At 44.3% G+C, this 18,279-nt stretch overlaps 1 protein-coding gene across 3 annotated transcripts in view; it reads right to left on the reverse strand.

Annotated features, from left to right (window-relative positions):
• Window positions 1-18,279, reverse strand: part of SPAG1 (sperm associated antigen 1) — a 208,728-nt gene that overhangs the window by 102,757 nt on the left and 87,692 nt on the right. For all 3 annotated transcript variants that reach the window (XM_033933137.1, XM_033933135.1, XM_033933136.1), the window contains 2 exons: window positions 7,113-7,243; window positions 3,563-3,669 (listed from right to left, as the gene is read on the reverse strand). In XM_033933137.1, the coding sequence (XP_033789028.1) occupies window positions 3,563-3,669; window positions 7,113-7,243 (238 nt within the window). The remainder of the gene's footprint in view (window positions 1-3,562; window positions 3,670-7,112; window positions 7,244-18,279) is intronic.

An 18,279-nucleotide genomic window follows, 5' to 3' on the forward strand; every position in this document is an offset into this window, starting at 1 on the left:
TCGATAAGAGCATTGTGCCGCTAAATCTTGTAGAGACTCTAGGTTTAACTCCTGCAGTGACTCTGGAATAAGCTCCAGCAATGCCATTGCTTTAAATAGGCGGTGTACTGTTGGGTGTTCCCCTTGCTCCAGAGGGACTATAGTCTCCTGGGCTCTGATCAAGACCCAGCATTCCCCAGTAGGGACACTCCACTCTAGGACAGTAAAGGCATAGAATCTGATTTTCAATCCCCCAGTCATATCAGACTGATCGTCTGGAGGGTCCCAGGGGGCTAAGCCCAATGCTCCCGCCTAGAGATTGACACGGTGACTGAACACCATGGCAATCCACGGTGGACAGCAGTTTAACCAAGGGGTAGGGATAAATTGGGCCATCTACCACTGGAATGGTAACAAGGCCTTTTACTGCCCCGTGGGAGTGGTAAAAGATCTTGCTCACCAGGTAAAAAAAAAATTGCACCCGGATCAGCATCTCCACAAGTCCAGCAGCCCCCCATGCAAGTCAACAAACCTAAATGTTCCTCAACTGCCCTCTTGGATCACGCCTGTTTTACCTTTACCCTCAGCCGCCATGGAAAACAATCTTCAAAGGCCTGCACCGAGGCCTTCCCTCTGCTGAGTCCCTCGCTGATGTAACTTCTGATACATCGGCAAAGGACTCTGAAGAGGGAAGACTTCGGTACAGGTCTTGAAGATTGTTCTTCATGGCGGCTGAAGCTAAAAGTAAAATAGGCACAGGCTGAGAGGGGAGTTGAGGAGGAATGTTTAGATGCTCACTTGCATTAGGGGGCTGATGGATTCATAAGGGAGGATTCTGCTGCTTGGGGGCTGCTGAACTCACGGGGGGTTACTGGACTTGTGGGGGGGGGATTCTGCTGCCATGGTCTGGTCGCTAAGTGGAAGGCAGATATGGGCTGAGTAGAAGAGAGATGAGGGATGGAGCTGGATCTAGTCTAGGGACAGAGTGGAAGGCAGATGGGGGCGGAGGTACCTGGTCTGGGGAGCTGAGTGGAAGGAAGATAGGAACTGGAGCTAGAAGGAATGGCAAAAGGTGCTGTAACCATGTGGGTGGGGCTGAGGTTGGAAGGGACAGAGAGATTGGACTGCAGGGTATGTTTGGGGGGTTACTGGAGCTGGAGGAAAAGGAGAGATATGTTGGACCTGTAGGGAGGAGGAGAGAGAAGGGAAAGGAAAGAGAAGATGTGCGGATGGGATCAGACAGTTTGCGGGAATGGGGACCAAACTCACGGGGACAGGGCAGGGATGGGGACTGAGCTTGTGGGGATGGGGAAAATTTTTTTCCCCACGTCATTCTCTACTCTTGACCCCCCATTTGTTCCTGCACAAAGCACACTGTTGCTCTGCAGGTGCCCATCCAGCGCAAAATTGGGATGATACGTGGCTAAACCACCTATGGAGTCCATTCTGACTGATTTTAGACACAAACTAGGTGTTTTGAAGCAGGGAGAGGCTTTTAAAATAAAATTGGGAAATCCAAGATGACCGCTGCTACAACAATTTTGGCACCAAAAATGGCCCAAGGGGCTATAAAAATTGACAAAAATGTTTAAAAAAATGGATTTTAGGGGACGGGAACTCCCAAGGAAGCCTCAGAAACTCCTTAAAACCCCCAATTCGATTCCATCCTGACATCTCTAATAGACAGTAATGGGTTATACTCACTGTGCTGTCATGTACTGTGCCTACATCAGCTTACACCAGTGGTCTGAAACTCAAACCCTTTGCAGGGCCACATTTTGGATTTGTAGGTACTTGGAGGGCCACAGAAAAAATAGTTAATGTCTTATTAAAGAAATGAATTTTGCATGAGGTAAAACTCTTTATAGTTTATAAATCTTTCCTTTAACTGTTAAAGGAAAGATTTATAAGGATACGCGATGGCAGGAGTCCCAGCATACGTGACTGCAGCAGGAAGTTGCAAGTCAGTTGATGCTGGCACCAGAGTCTCTATTCCTGCCCAGTGTGAGATCGTGTACAAGTCTGTGGGCTGCAAAATAGCACCTGGGGGGCTGTGAGTTTGAGACCACTGGCTTACACTGTAACTAGATAGAGGAAAAGCTTTTTCTGCCTCAGACAAGCAAGCAAGATATCCAGGGGCTTCTCTCTTCAGGCTGCCTTTTATATAGGCTGAACCAGCCTGAAACCCTCTACCCCTCTAGTCTCCACATGCTTCTTCGGGGATGGGGTTGTAGCCTGCACTCGCAAAGTCTCCCGACCAGTTCCGGGCCCTAAAACAGACTATGCTCACACGCCTTGAATGAAACTAGGTGAGCAAACTCCCAGGGGCCAATCTCTAAGCCGATCTAAGTATTAGGACATGCTAACCAGACAGGTACCCTGCAGCAAGTGGCCTGCCCAGATAGAGACTTCAGAACCATAAGTCTGCAGCTTTTCCCAGGCAGAGCTGACCACTGGGGAGCTCTAAAGTACCCAAAGCCTAAAAAAACTTTAATACCAGAAAATAATAAATATTAAGTAGAGCAGATTAAAAAAGACACATTCTTCTTGCTTGCAGAAGGAAAAATCTGAGGAGAGAGAGCAGTACTCAGTGATACAGGGAGGCGGGGTTGAAAATGTAAGATGAAACATTCTGAATCCTTTGTGGGTAAAGATGAACTACCCACAGGCTCAGGTCTCATGTGCTTTTTGCACCGTAAAATAACGTCCAAGAACATAAAATACCAAATGTTCTCCCAACCCAGTTCCAAAGCCCCCTTCACCAAGAAAACTACAAATAGATTGCTGGTACGGAAGTGATTCTCTTGTGCTACCGGTGGCCTCCTCTACACTGTTCCTTTGCTGCAGTCCACCCAAGCAGAAACAGGAAGTTATATCAGAGGTGGGTGGACTGTGGCAAAAGAAAAGTACAGAGGAGGCCACCGGCAGCAATGGAGAATCAAAGAACAGTGGCTTAGGCAGGGCCGGATTAAAGGATAGGCCCAGTAGGCCCAGGCCTAGGGCCCGAAATGGTCAGGGGGCCTGCTGGTGCGATGCTTTAAGGCCGTTTGGGCATCTCCCCCACCCTCGCTGGATTTGCCCCGCCCTCCCCAGCATCATTCTCCACTACCTGCTCCCCCTGTCTCAGATCAACATCGCACTTACAGTGGGGGGGGGGGGGGGGAGATGCAATGTCAGTCATCTGGGGGTAGAGAATAGATAATAATGTCAGTCATTAGGAAGGGGGGAGATAACAATGTCAGTTATCAGGGAGATAACAGTGCTGATCATCGGAGGGTGGGGAAGATAGCAGCGCCAGTTATCAGAGGGGTGTAGAGGATAGAAGTGCAGGACATCGAGAAGGGTGAAAAATAGCAGCGCTGGTAATCAGGTGGGGAGGGGAGGAAAAAAACCACCATAAGGCTCAAATATAAACCGAGACCCCCCTCTCGGTTTACATTTGAGTTTACACGGTAAAAGTGCTACTATTTCCTTAACAAACCACAGATGTTACACTGCCCTTATCTTTTAAATTACACAGTTACTGAGCTTGTGAATTAACAAATCAATAAATCAGATTCACTTAAAGAAGAATTGCCTTTACCTTAGCTACAACATTGTTATGTTCATTTTGTAATACTTCATTTAAATCTTCAGCAGCTGGCTGATAATTTCCTTGATGTTTGTACACAGTTGCACGACGCAAGAGGGCTAAAATATAAAAGGAAGGATTATATTGTACTTCAGTAGAACACAAAAGGCTGATCCATAATTACTATTGCATACTAAGTCACTTTATAAGGAAAGTTGAATCTTGTGAATTTTCTTTTTTTTTTTTTTTAATTTTATTTATTCATTTTTGAATTCTTACAAGTGAATTAAACATATTATAATCAATTATCATATGATACTTGTATTTACAAACAAATCTTCTTATAATATAGAATAAATCCCCCCCTTTTGTCAAAATTCCTATTTCCATATGATATACATTCCCCATCCCACCCCTATATATCTACTACCCATGTGCTAAGATATCTGATCATTAGAATAATTAGTCAATGGTTCCCAAATTTTTTTGAAATTATGAAGATTCCCTTGTTGTAACGCTAACACCTTTTCCATTTTATATATATGACAAACTGAGTTCCACCAAAATGTATAATTTAATTTAGTATAATCCTTCCAATTTTGAGTAATCTGTTGCATGGCGACCCCTGTCAATATTAATAATAACTTGTTATTCTTTGCAGAAATCGGACTCTGAGTTCTCATTGCTGTACCAAATAATATAGTGTCTTATGAGAGTCCTACATGCCAATTCAACCCATTGAAGACATAAAGCGCAATTCAACGCAGCAACTTTTGGCGATTCCTGAATATGCCTTTAAGGACTGTTTCCAGAAGTGGAACAATATAAGAACATAAGAATTACCATACTGGGACAGACCGGAGGTCCATCAAGCCCAGTATCCTGTTCCCAACAATGGCCAACCCAGGTCCCGAGTACCTAGCTAGATCCTAAGTAGTAAAACAGATTTTATTCTGCTTATCCTATAAATATGTACTTTTATCTTCAATTACATTACATTACAATACATTTGTGATTTCTATTCTGCCTGTGCCTTGCGGTTCTAAGCGGATTACAATTAAAAGAGATCAGGACATTACCGAGAGAATTACATTACAACGATTTAAGTAAATTACATGTTAAGAAATACAAGTATAAGATATCTGGATTTATCGACAGAATAACTTGACAGGGTTCAGGTAGTTACAAGGTTCAGTGGGGAAAACAATATAGGCAACTGAAGAAAGGTACCTAACTTTGAAGGAATCAGTTAAGTGGATACCTAAGGGAGATGCTTATTAATCACCAAAATAACAAAACTCTTCCTCAGTTAGCATTGTAAATCAGTACGAAAGCACCAATGCACAAGCATATAAGGGATTTTCAGATGTCTACCCGAGTAACATAAATCTTGTGAATTTTCAATGACCAGTGCTAAAATTCACAAGAAAAAAAATGACAATTTAGAAAGAAACATTGATTTTTGTTCTTTTTCTTTGTTATTATTTACCATATACACTCGAGTATAAACTGATCTGAATATAAACCGAGGTTACCTTTCCCCCCCAAAAAAGGTTGACTCGAATATAAATCAAGGTTAGAAATTTGGGTTATGCGAGTGTTGTTTGTCAGGGATCATGCCATAAGTAATCACTAATTTTTCAGTTGGGGCTGTTTTGCGTTCAAAAAAGCTGAAGGAGAGCCGACAAATATCTTTCTACTTGGGGCCACAACACCAGCCAAAGTTTCTGGACTTCTATCCCCACCAGAACACCTGGCCTCAGTCACACAAGCAGAAAAAAACTCTTCTCAAATACAAACCCACAAACTAAGGGCTCCTTTTACAAAGCCGTGCTAGGACCTTAACAAACGGAATAGCGCGCACTAAATTGCCGCGCACGCTAGCCGCTACCGCCTCTTTTTGAGCAGGCAGTAGATTTTTGGCTAGCGCACGCTAATCTAGTGTGTGTGTTTTTTTGTTTTTAAGTTTTTTTATTCATTTTTCACATAACAACAAGTGTATCACTTAAATTTATACAATTTCATTACGTACATACTTGATATTCCTTCATACATTACTATATATATAACGTATCATTATATAATCTTTTACTATAATCTTGAAACAGTATATAATATTTAATAAGTATACCAACTAGCATTAGTGTGTGTGTTAAAAACGCTAGCGCACCTTTGTAAAAGGAGCCCTAAAAGTACTATTATACACAAACAAAACCCTAATATGCCAGACTCTACACACAGTACACAAGATAAATAGAAAGAAATGCATTTCTTCCTTTACAGTCCAAAATATAAAAACAACAGATGTAAATTTCCAAAATTGACTTATTTCAATCACTAAATTGAAAATTAAAAACATTTTTCCTGCCTTTGTTATCAGGCAATTTTATTTTTCTGATCATCTTGTTCCATCTGTGCTCTTAACTCTTTTTCCAAGGCCTCCTTATGCATTTGAAGTTTCTTTCCTCTCCTTCACCTCTTGCACTACATCCATCTTTGGCACCGATTTTCATATTCAGTTTTCTTCCATTTTTCTGCTTCCATTTCAAATCTATCTTTCCAACTCTTCCCCTTCCCTCCCTCCATGTGCCCCATCTCTTTCCGTTCCTTCCATCCATGTGCCACCATCTCCTTCATCTCCCTTCCATTCATGTGCCCTCATTCCTCATCTCTCTGCACCTCCCATTCAGCATCTCTCCCTTTTTCCTCCCTCCCCCCTCCAGTTCCACCAAATGTTCTCCCCACCCAGTTCCGAAGCACCCCTCACCAAGAAAACTACAAAGAGGTTGTTGGCGCGGGAGTGATTATTTTTCGCTGCCAGTGGCCTTCTCTGCACTGTTCCTTTGTTGCGTCTGCCCAAGTGGAAACAAGAAGTTGCTTCAGAGGTGAGTGGACCGCAGAAAAAGAAAAGTACAGAGGATGCCACCGGCAGCGCTGGAGAATCAAAGAACAGTGGCTTAGGCACTCCTTTCCTCCACTACCCGATCCCCCCTGCCTCAGACTTTGCACTTACAAACCCGGTGCTCTGGAAGCCCATGCTGATGCTCTGTGCTGGACTGAAGGGCCTTGAGCATCTGCACATGCTCAAAGCTTGCTGGACTCCCTTCAGGAATCCCAGAGAGGGTGGGAACCAGCAGGCCTTGAGCATGCGCAAATGCTCAAGGCCTTTCAGCCCAGCACAGAGTGCCGGTGTGGGCTTCCAGAGTATTGGGACTGTAAATACAATGTCGGTCTGGGGCAGGGTGGAGGGGGTAATGGAGAATAGGAGTGCTGGTCATTGGGGGAGGGGGGTGAGATAGCAATGTCAGTCATCAGGGGAATAGCAGTGCCTGTCATCGGAGGGTGGGGGGAGATAGCAGTGCTGGTCATCGGGAGGGGTAGAAAATAGCAGTGTTGGTCATTGGGTGGGGAGGGTAGGAAAAAAGCACTATAATTGAAAGGAGGCCCAAATATAAACTGAAACCCTCATTTTTGGGCCCCAAAATCTCGGTTTATATTCGAGTATATACAGTATATGTGCCACTATTTTCCTACGAAACCACAGACGTTACATTGCCCTTACCTTTTAAATTTCCGGGCTCCATATTCAATACTTTTTCACAATCATTAAAGGCGCTAGACCAATTTTGTAGTTTAATTTCTGCTTGAGCTCGGTTATTATATGCAGCTATAGTAGGTAACACCGATATACTTCTAAAAAAGTGAAAAATATTGGAGAAAAAGTTGGATATTATACAAAGTATGGAAAAATTATGTTCTTACCTGTTAATTTTCTTTCCTTTAGACGCAGATGAATCCAGAGACCAATGGGATAGCACACATCTACCAGCAGGTGGAGATAGAGAAACTGATTAACAGGTGGTCCTATTGGCTGGCACTCCTCCTGTATCTCCAGTATAGCTCCTTGCCCAAGCATCCGTAACCATCAATAGGCATAGCATGTAAAAAACTTCTTTCCCATAACAAATCTCAAAAGGCAATAATACAGAATACAACCATCAATAATAACAAACTTCGAAAGTTGGAAAAGAAAAAACTGACAGACAATATCCAGAAATATCCTGGAAGGGTGCAAATGTTGAGAAGTACCCAAGAAAGGAAAAACCTTCAAAAGGAAGCAGAAGCCACAGGTGAAGATGTCTGTATCGCCTGGATAAGAGAAGAAACAACCTCCTTCGCAGAACCCTTGCACGTCAGCCATGATTTTTCAAAAGCTAACTAAACTAAACTAAACTAAGCCTTAAGTTTATATACCGCATCATCTCCACAGAAGTGGAGCTCGACACGGTTTACAAAGCATTAAAAATATAAGAAGAGAGAGGAGAAAGATTTACAAGAGCGTATGGATAGAGGGGATGTAAATAGGAGAAGAAATGTTATATGTTAGAAAAAAGCAAGGTTTTCAGTTGTTTTCGGAATAGTTGGAGGGAGTCCAGGTTCCGCAGCGGGATAGTGAGATCACTCCAAAGGCCCGTGATTTTGGAGAGGAGGGATTTTCGCAATATCAAAGTAGTACGAATATCCATGTTGATCGGACCCTAGGTGAGCAAATCCTGAGATACCAGGAAACTTAACAGTCCGGCTGTCGAAAGACTCAACAGATCCGCATAGCAAGGATGGCGCAGCCAATCCAGAGATTCTACAAATACTGTGCCCTGAAAGCGAGCTTGAGATGGCAAATCTAAGCCATCATCAGCCAGGGGAAAAGACTGAAAAAAAAGAAACCAGAGGTGAGAAAGAAGCCACACTGCTACCCCCTCTGACTCCCACTCCCTGTGCCCACCAAAGAAGCTAGGAAGCTTAGAATATTGAGATGAGGTCATGAGGTCTAGTTCTAGGAGATCTCGCTTCCATAAAAAGAGCTGGAACGCCTGAGCCAAAATTCTCAATATCCAGTATGTAGACGATTTCACTATTACTAACATTTACACTTTCTAGAGCGTACACAGCACTGTACACTGTAACATACAATAAATGGGTCATGCTCAGATTTCGCGGAGAGAAAGTCTATCCAAACTCTTTTCCTGATCCATAAAATGATCTGCCAACAGAAGAGGAAGATGAGGGTCCACCCACTGAAGTAGAACCACAACTTTACTCGCCAACTGAGTACATCACCTACTGCCCAGGCTGTAGAGAAATACCCCCATCATAATACTGACTGAAAAGACCTTCAGTATCATTCTGGAAGAATGGTCTGAAGCTCCAGAAACGGTAGCCTGACCACGCTCCAGAGTAGAAGAATGAACAAGTACTGAGTCGCATCTTAAGACCAGACTCCTGGAGCTGAGGATGGAAGGCACCGAGCACCCCAACCCGACAGCCCGGGATGTTTGGTGGCCATGCAAAGACCGAGGCATGCCTTTGAAAATAGAAATCTCGCCGAGCCACCAAATCATACAGAGCGATGCTTGAGGAGCCTACCAAATAATTGGAGCCCTGAGATACCGGGAACCACTGGAACTAAAGCGACTGCTGTAGCGTTATAATGGGAAAGCAAGCCGAAGTTCCCAGTGGAGTCAGCAACATGGATCCTAGAACCTGTACAGAATCCCATACTCTTGGTCATGGTGACTGAAGAAAAATGCAAACCTGAGACTGTGACCCATCGCCCTAGTCTCTGGGAAGAAACACAGTTCTTTCCTATATGAATAAAAACATCTCCCCGATATACCTATAAATAGTACAGGAGAAAAGAGCGCTGTGCCAATGCGAAGATTCACGTCCAAAGAACTGAGGAAAAGAAACCATCCTTTTCGTGTCGGTCAAATGGCCCAATTGGAAGACGTCCGAATCAAACAGTCAGTCAAGAAGAAATTAGGTGAATCGCCTGGTAACGTCAAAACGCTACCACTGCCCACATTTTCTAAAATGTTCGTGAAGCCTTGGGTAGGCGAAATGGCATGTGCCAAAACCAAAAGCGATGCTCCAAGAGAGGCAAGCAAACCTAGTGCCGATTCGGAGTCCATAGTGAAAATGTAAATATTCTCCCAGTTTTTCTGCAGAAATGTTTAACCCTGAGAGACTAATTCAGCAGAATGGGATCCAGCCTGTCCAATGCCCCCGTCTTGGGCACCATGCAGTAAGTGGAAGAACATCTCTTAGTTCCCGAAGAACTACAAGAAGTGCCCTGAGGACCAGTAACACTTAAAAGGGAAACACAAAACATAGAGACTCCAAGAATGAACCGGAAACCTGAGGAGGATGCAAAGTTGCAAGCATTCTGAAAAATGTGCACAGCCCCCTGACCTGACATTATAGCGTCTTCTCCCTCATGAGAAAGCCTGAAGAATCATTGGAAGAAGTCAAGATCCCCTCAGAATGAAGTGCAGAAGGTCAGGGAACGGCAGGATGAGAACTGTAGGATCTGTAAGAAGAAAGAAATTCTCCTAGGAAAAAATCAAGTTTTGCAATGTAAAGAGCAGTATACTGGAACCATGAAAACAATACTAACTCCATGCAACGTGAGCGAAATAGGTATGTCCTTTAAAGTGAATACGTACTAGACGCAATCAAGATGCTGCATCTACCGCCCCGTGGAAAACAACAGCATCCTAACAGGTAGCAGACAAAGCTCACATTGCTGAGAGCTTCAGGGATGAGGCTAACAGCCACATAGTGCACGCTCCTCCATGGGTTTGATAGAATAGGTAACTGCACAGCCCTTCCTGTCTGGTCGGGGGGTCTGTCTAGCATGTGCCATGAGAAGATGGCGACAGGAGAAACCAGCGTGATAAGCATGGAAATCTGAAGTCCAGGCCCTCTCAGAAATATATAAAGAGAGTCCTGGGCGCAGGAAGATACCCATAGAGACAGCCTGAACTTGGAAACTGTTAGTACTACCAGACACAGCAGCGCAGCAAAGAGGCCCAAATAAGAAGGACAGTTACCAACAGACAAAGGCTCAATCTGCAGGGACCCCAAGAGAGACAATGAGATACCCGTGTGAAATACAGGGCACTATCTTACTGCTGATCTCACTGTGCCGTGAGTTGCCGTATGTCGACCCAGTCCGGAGACAAACCAAGACTGGGTGACCTAGCACAGGTTAGAGTCTCTCTGGTAATCCCCTTGAGTGCTAACCCCAAAGTCCGATTAAACTAGCAGCTTCCTTCAAGGGAATACAGCAGGAACACAGACATACACATATAAATCTGCCCAAGCTTGTCCCAAAGCTGGTGAAATACGTACAACTTGTCTGAACCGGAAAGGAAAGAAGCCACGGCATACCCTGACCAAAGTCAGCTGTAAATAAACTACCGGAACGCTGCAGCTCTCCCGCCATCGCCGGAGACCCAAGCGCACACCTGCTTCTCGCTGACATGTAGCCGCTGCATCAACGCTCCTAGAAACATAGTCGGATTCAAGCCCCGCAAAATTTACCCTGCCGTGGCCTGCATAGAAAGAAAATCAGACAAGGGGAAAAACCATAAGAACTGTGCGGTGCTTCCCACAGCGCCAGAAAAAATATGTCCCATCTCATGCACGCTGCTATAAATCGGCACCTGCACAATCAGCTGCACATGGCCATGACAAACACCTACAAAAGAGAGCCTCAGAATAAACAGGACCACTACTGCTGCACTGAAACCCAACGAGGAGAACAAGTGCGAGCATGAAATTGCACCGTTACTGCCGCGCTGTAACCAACAAGGAAACCAAGCGCGTGCATGCAAAGGGCGGGAAAGTCCCGGCTCCCTCAATGGATTTCTAGTCATAAAACTTAGCCTCAATAAAATATCCATTCCTTAAATGTATGTTGACCGAACCCACAGTACTAAGACTCCCAAACAGAACCTGAAGTTCAAACAACAGTAAAAAACACATACATACTCACAAGCTTGTTGTTAGGGCCGGTTGAAGCCAGTTAAAGCTGGATGTGCAGCTCTAACAGGGCAGAATGTAGCAACTGTAATCTCCTTTATTATTATTATTTTTTTTAAACAGAGAAGGGAAAGAAGAAAAAAAATCGAGACCCAGTCAGACCCTCTAGCAATGGAGGAAGGGTGAGGCAGGGTCCTGGGGGGGTCCCAGGTGTAACCCCTAAAGCTGGCACTGTTTAGCCGGACACCCTTGTTTCACTGAAGAGAAAATCTCAACAGGAGAAATAGCATTGCCAGCTCACTGAAGAGAAACCTCAACAGGAGAAATAGAATGACAGTCTCACTGAAGAGAAACCTCAACAGGAGAAAATAAAGTTCCAGTCACAGCCAGAATCCAGGAGCTATCTCCGCCTGCTGGTAGATGTGTGCTATCCCATTGGTCTCTGGATTCATCTGCTGCTGTTGCTAAGGAAAAGGAGATTAGCATCTAAACAAAGCTGTATTTTATAATGTGAATCTCTCTCTCTATCTCTCTCTTAGTGTGTTTGCTGTTGCATAGGCCAAAAAGCATTCACTCCTAAATAAAATCATAAAAATACCATTGAGGTTTTAAAATTTCACCAGACTGCTAACTGAAGATCTACAACATTTAGAATATGTGAGTAATATCGGATTGATTTAAATCTTGCCCAAATGCTTCTTTAAAGAAAACTGTTTTTAGCATAATTTTGAAAGATTTTAAATTAGCCTCTAATCTCAACACTCATAGCATATAGTTCCATAAATTTGGAATTGCAAAATAGAACACTTTATTTCGAATAGACTCCCACATAGCTCAATAAACAGAAGGTATTACCATTCTATTATCTTGAATAGATCTCAAGGTTCTTAGTGGCGAGTAAGGAATCAAATACGACTATAAATAAGCAGGCTGTAGAGAACAGAAAACTCTATGTGCAAGGAATAGAGCTTTAAATTGAATTCTGTAACGAACAGGTAGCCAATGATATTGCAAATAAAGAGGTGTTACTCTATCAAATGTTTTCTTGAAGCCTAGAACTTTTATTGCAGTATTCTGCAAAGTTTGTAATCTTTTCAGATTCCTATTTGAGGTCCCCAAGTACATAATGTTGCAATAATCCAATTTTGAGATTATTAAAGCTAACTTAGAATGGGATGGTGGGAGTGTTGGCCTTTAAGAAAACAAATTTTGTAATACTGACTTGCCGAAGTGCCCACCCCATCTGGAAAAAGACTCCAGACAATAATGCGAGGTGAATCTATGAACTGAGGACCAGGTGGCAGCTTTACAGATTTCCTCAATAGGAATAGATCAAAGGAAAGCTACAGAAGCTGCCATAGCTCGGACTTTGTGAGCTGTGACACGACTCCAGGTACAGTCCAGTCTGAGCATAACAGAACAATATACAGGCCGCTACCCAGTTGGAAATTATTCTTTTGGAAACAGGATGCCCCAACTTGTTAGGATCCAATGAGGCAAAAAGTTGGGGGAGATGGCTTTGTCCTGTCGATGTAATAGGCCAAAGCATGCTTACAGTCCATAGTGTGCAGCACAGTTTCTCCAGTATGAGAATGAGGCTTAGGGAAAAAAACTGGAAGAACAATCGACTGATTGAGATGAAACTCTGTGACAACTTTTGGTAGAAACTTTGGATGTGTGCGTAGAACCACTTTATCATGGTGAAAAACTGTGAAGGGTGGATCTGACACCAATGCTTGTAACTCACTGACCCTCCTGGCAGAAGTGAGCAAGATAAGAAAAACAACTTTTCCAGGTAAGAAACTTGAGATGAGCTGAGGCCACTGGTTCAAAAGGTGGCTTCATTAACATGGAAAGAACTACATTAAGGTCTTAGACTACAGGAGGAGGTTTGAGAGGTGGTTTCACTTTGAAAAGTCCTTTCATGAATCTGGAGACCAAAGAATGAGCAGCAAGAGGTTTTCCCTTGACTGGCATGTGAAAAGCTGTAACAGCACTGAGATGGACTCTGATAGATGTAAATTTGAGTCAAGAGTTCAAGAGATGAAGAAGGTAATCCAACACCAATTCCAGTGACAAGAAAGTTGGATCATGATGATGAAGAAGACACCAGGAAGAAAACTGAGTCTACTTTTGTTGATAACATTGTTGAGTGGCTGGTTTCCTGACGGCTTCAATAACATTGCATACAGGCTGAGAGAGATGTAACTAAGACAGATTCAGCCTGAGAGAAACCAGCTGTCAGACGTAACAAGTGCAGATTGGGATGTAGAAGAGATCCTCGATGCTGCGTAAGCAGAGTAGGAAAAATTTGCAGAGGTATTGGTTCCCTGGAGCTGAGTTGAAGTAGAATGGAAAGCCAATGCTGCCAGGACCACAGAGAAGCAATGAGAATCATTGTGGCTGACTCTCATTTGAGTTTGAACAGAGTTTTAAGTATGACAGGAGTGGGCAAAAATGCATAGAGAAACATGTTCGTCCAGTCCAGAAGAAAGGCATCTGCTTCCAGACAGTAAGGAGAGTATAGTCTGGAGCAGAACTGGGGCAACTTGTGATTTTGGGGAGATGCAAATAAGTCCACTTGTGGAGTGCCCCATTGAGCAAAGATTGGATGAAGAGTTGCAGTGTTGAAAGTCCAACTGTGAGGTTGAAGAATTCTGCTGAGGCTGTCTGCTAGGGAATTCTTCTCCCCTTGAATGTAGGCAGCCTTTAAGAAAAGATTGCGAGCTGTCGCCCAAAGCCAGATTTTCTGTGCTTCCTTGCTTGTTTATGTAGTACATTGCTACTTGGTTGTCTGTGCGAAGGAGGGCACAGAAGATGCTGAAAAGCCTTGAGGGCATAATACATCGTTCTGAGTTCTAGGAAACTGATGTGAAATTTCCGTTCCCTGGTGGACCAATGACCCTGGGTTTGAAGGCCGTCCATATGTGCTCCCCAAGCATAAGGAGATGCGTCCGTTGTGATCATCTTGAAATGAGGAGGTAAGTGGAAAAGGAGACCGCTGGATAGATTGGAGGAGGTCATCCAACCATTGAAGTGACTGCAGAAGAGATGATGTGACAGAGATATGCTGTGAAAGACGATCTGTCGTTTGACACCATTGGTAAGCAGAGTGCGAAGATGTAGTCTTGCCAGTGGTGTCACATGTATTGTGGAAGCTATATGGCCCAGGAGAACCACCATGCATCTTGCAGAGATGGTCGGAACAATGAACATCTGCTGACAGACGCTGAAGAGAGAAGATAGCCGATCTGGAGGGAGAAATGCTCTCATGAGAACAGTATTCAGTATAGCCCCAATGAACTGAAGGCGTTGAGACGGAATGAGGTTGGATTTGGGGAAAATGACTTCGAATCTCAAAGCTTGAAGAAAGGCGATGGTCTGAGATGTTTGCCAGAGCTTCATCCTGAGTTGTAGAAGCTTTGATCAACCAGTTGTCCAGGTAAGGAAAAATTTAAAGATCGTGGGATCGGAGAAATGTGGCCAATACAAATAGGAACTTCGTGAAAACTCGTTGAAAAGAAGCCAGGCCGAACAGAAGGACTTTGTACTGATAGTGACTCTGATTCACTTGGAAGAGGAGATATTTTTGGGAAGCTTGATGAATTGGAATATGGTTCCATGAGATCCAGAGAGCATAGCTAGTCATTCAATTCAGCAGAGGATAAAGCAGGGCGAGGGAGAGCATCTGTAATTTCTCCATGACGAGAAATTTGTTGAGATCTCTGAGTTCTAGAATGGGTCACAGTCCTCCCAAAATAATGGGAGTAGAAACCCTAATGTTGTTGAGAGAGAAGATTTAGGGATTGAATCTCCTGAAGTAGGACTGTGCAGGATCCGAAATAGACTCTCTTGGAGGATGATCCGGAGGCAGGGTATGAAAATGGAGGGCATACCCCTGTCGAATGTTGTCTAGAATCCAGAGATCTGTGGTGATGAGCTCCCAACGATTGATGTAATGTTGAAGCCGTTCTCCGATTAGCTGTGGGAGAAGTTGGAGAATAGGAACGGTGGCTATGCACCCGAGGAACACGTCAAAAAGGCTGTGTAGGCTTTTGCTGAGCAGCCTTTTGCTGCTTAGGTTGTTGACGTGGTTGTTGCTTCTGTTTCCTAAGCTAAGGAGGAGCAGGAGGAACAGGTTTAGCAGTATACCTGCGCTGATAAGATGAAACAGGCTGGAAAGCTCGAGGAGGTGGAGGCTTCTTTTTCGGCTTGATCAATGTGTCCCAACGGGTCTCATGGGCAGCAAGCTTCTGAGTGGCCATGTCCATAGATGGGCCAAAAAGCTCATCTCCTAGGCAGGGAGCATTGGCCAACTGATCTTGGTGATTAACATCAAGCTCAAAAACACGAAGCTATGCCAAGCGTTGCATAGCCACCGACATGGCTGCTGCAAGTGAAGTGAGCTCAAAGGTGTCATAAGTAGTGCAGACCATATACTTCCGCAGTTGGAAAGCAGAAGCAATGAGCTATTGGAAAGCTGGTGCTTTGCGTGAGGGAATGCACTTTTGAAAAGCTGAAAATTGTTTTATTAGGTGTTTCAAAAATTGTTTTATTAGGTGTTTCAAATAAAACGAAAAATGAAATTTGTAATTTCCAGCTCGGTTGGCCAACATAGCATTCTGATTAAGGCGTTTGCCAAATTTGTCTATCGCCTGACCCTCTGCTAGGAGGGACAGAGGCATAAACACTAGCTCCTGAAGACTTATTTAAAGTGAATTCCACCACCAAAGATTCATGAAATAGTTGAGGTTTTGCAAAACCTGGGAGAGGAACCACTTTATACAAGGTGTCCAACTTTTCAGGAGCCACTGGAATAGAGAGAGGAGTTGCCAAATTCTTATAGAAAGTCTATCTCAAAATGTCATGTAGTGGAAGCTTTAGCAGATCTTTAGGAGGCTAGTCATAATCTAAGGCCTCAAAGAACTGCTTGGAATGTTTAGAGTTCATTTCTAGTGGAATGGAAAGATCTTTTGACATTTGGTGAAGAAACCTGGAAAAAGAGGACTGCTCCAAAGTAGGACCTTGCGGAAAATGCTGAGGTGAAGCGAGAGCTCCTTCGCGAAGGGCCTTAAGAAGGAACGAGCAAAAGAAGGAACACTAAGGAAGGACAGTTACACAGGCAAGTAGTAGATAAACAAACACAGTAGTAGCAGAGGGCAATCACAGCAGACACAGAGGACACAAACAAGCAACAGGAGTAGCAGGTTTAAAATCAAGAAAAGGACTTTGCAGTAACACCAAGGACGCTACACGGATTCCTACACAAGGAGAAGCCACTTCAGACAACAGACTGGCAAGTGAACAGCAATGGATGCAGCAGACAGGATATTGAACTACCCAGTTTTCTGCAGCATTTGCCATATGTATGACTAGAATAGGACAGAGAGGCAGAAAACTTCATGATAGAGGAAACCGTTGAGGAAAAAGTCAGGGAGCTAGAGAAGTTCATCGAACAGGCATACAGGGAGGCCGTGGAAAATCACCAACAACAGTGGAGCTACTAAGATACACCCACAGTGAGTGAGGACCAGGATACACTACAGTGAGTGAGGACCACCTGGAGGACAACCACAAGGAAGATGAGTCCGGTGCAAGCCAATGCCAGGATGAGGGAAGTGCACAGAGGACACGGACCTATGGCTGGAGAGATGGTCTTACACCAGGGATACAGACCTGCAGCTAGAGAGGCAAGAGAAGATATAGAAGACAGCAATTGTCATGGGGGACTCCATCATCAGACAAGTCGACACCAACATAGCGGGAGGAAGACAGGATCGGCTGGTGACCTGCCTACTGGGAGCCAAAGTAGAAGATATATGAGCCGCATCGACAGGATCATCAACAGCGTGGAAGAGGAAGATACGGCGGTGGTAATCCACATGGGGGCCAAACAACATGAGCAACAGGAACTACAGCAGGGAAGGACTGAAGGACCAATTCCAGATGCTAGGAGGGAAGCTGAAGGCCAGAACACTGAGGGTAGCATTCTCGGAGATCCTGCCGGTACCCATGGCCGATGAGAAGAGGCAGATGGAGCTGCAAGCAGTCAATGTATGGATGAGGCGCTGGTATGAGGAAGAAGGATTCCACTTCGTGCACAACTGGATGACATTCTGGGGGAAGAGCAAACTATTCAGAAGGATGGACTCCACCTCAGCGGAGACGGAATGAGGATACTTGCAAGCAACATCAAGAGAGAAATTGAGAAGTTTTTAAACTAGGAAGAAGGGGTAAGCCGACAGTCGACCAAGAGTCGAGGGTTCAGGAACCGGTATACCCAGATGATACCATGCAGGAAGATAGCAGGGAAGACTCACCGGATCATAGGCAAGACAGAAATCCTGACACATCGAAAGGGACACAAGAGGGAAGAAAATGCAAGAAAGTAACAGGCCGCAAACTCAAGTGTAAGTACATGAATGTAAGGAGCCTATGGAATAAGATGGGGGAATTGGAAGCTATGGCACAAAAAGATAACCTCGACATCATCGGAAACATGGTGGAACGAGGAAAACGTCTAGGACACTGTGCTACCAGGATACAAGCTATACCGCAGAGACAGAGTGGGTCAAAAAGGTGGGGGTATTGCCTTATATGTCAAAGAGGGAATTGAGTCTACCGGAGAGAATACGCCGGAAACGAAAAATAAGGTAGAGTCTCTATAGGTCAAAATTCCAGGAACAAATGGAATGGAAACGAAGATCAGCATCTACTACCGACCCCCAGGGCAGTCCGAAGAAATTGATGGAGAAATGACGGACGAGATTAAATGCAACTGCAAGGGAAGCAATGTAGTTATCATGGGTGACTTCAATTATCTGGGGATAGACTGGAACCTAGGCACCTCCGGTTGCGGTAGGGAGGCCAAGTTCTTAGATGCTTCCTGGAACAACTTGTCAAGG

Source organism: Geotrypetes seraphini, chromosome 2, assembly GCF_902459505.1.
Source record: "Geotrypetes seraphini chromosome 2, aGeoSer1.1, whole genome shotgun sequence".
Lineage (NCBI taxonomy): Eukaryota > Metazoa > Chordata > Amphibia > Gymnophiona > Dermophiidae > Geotrypetes > Geotrypetes seraphini.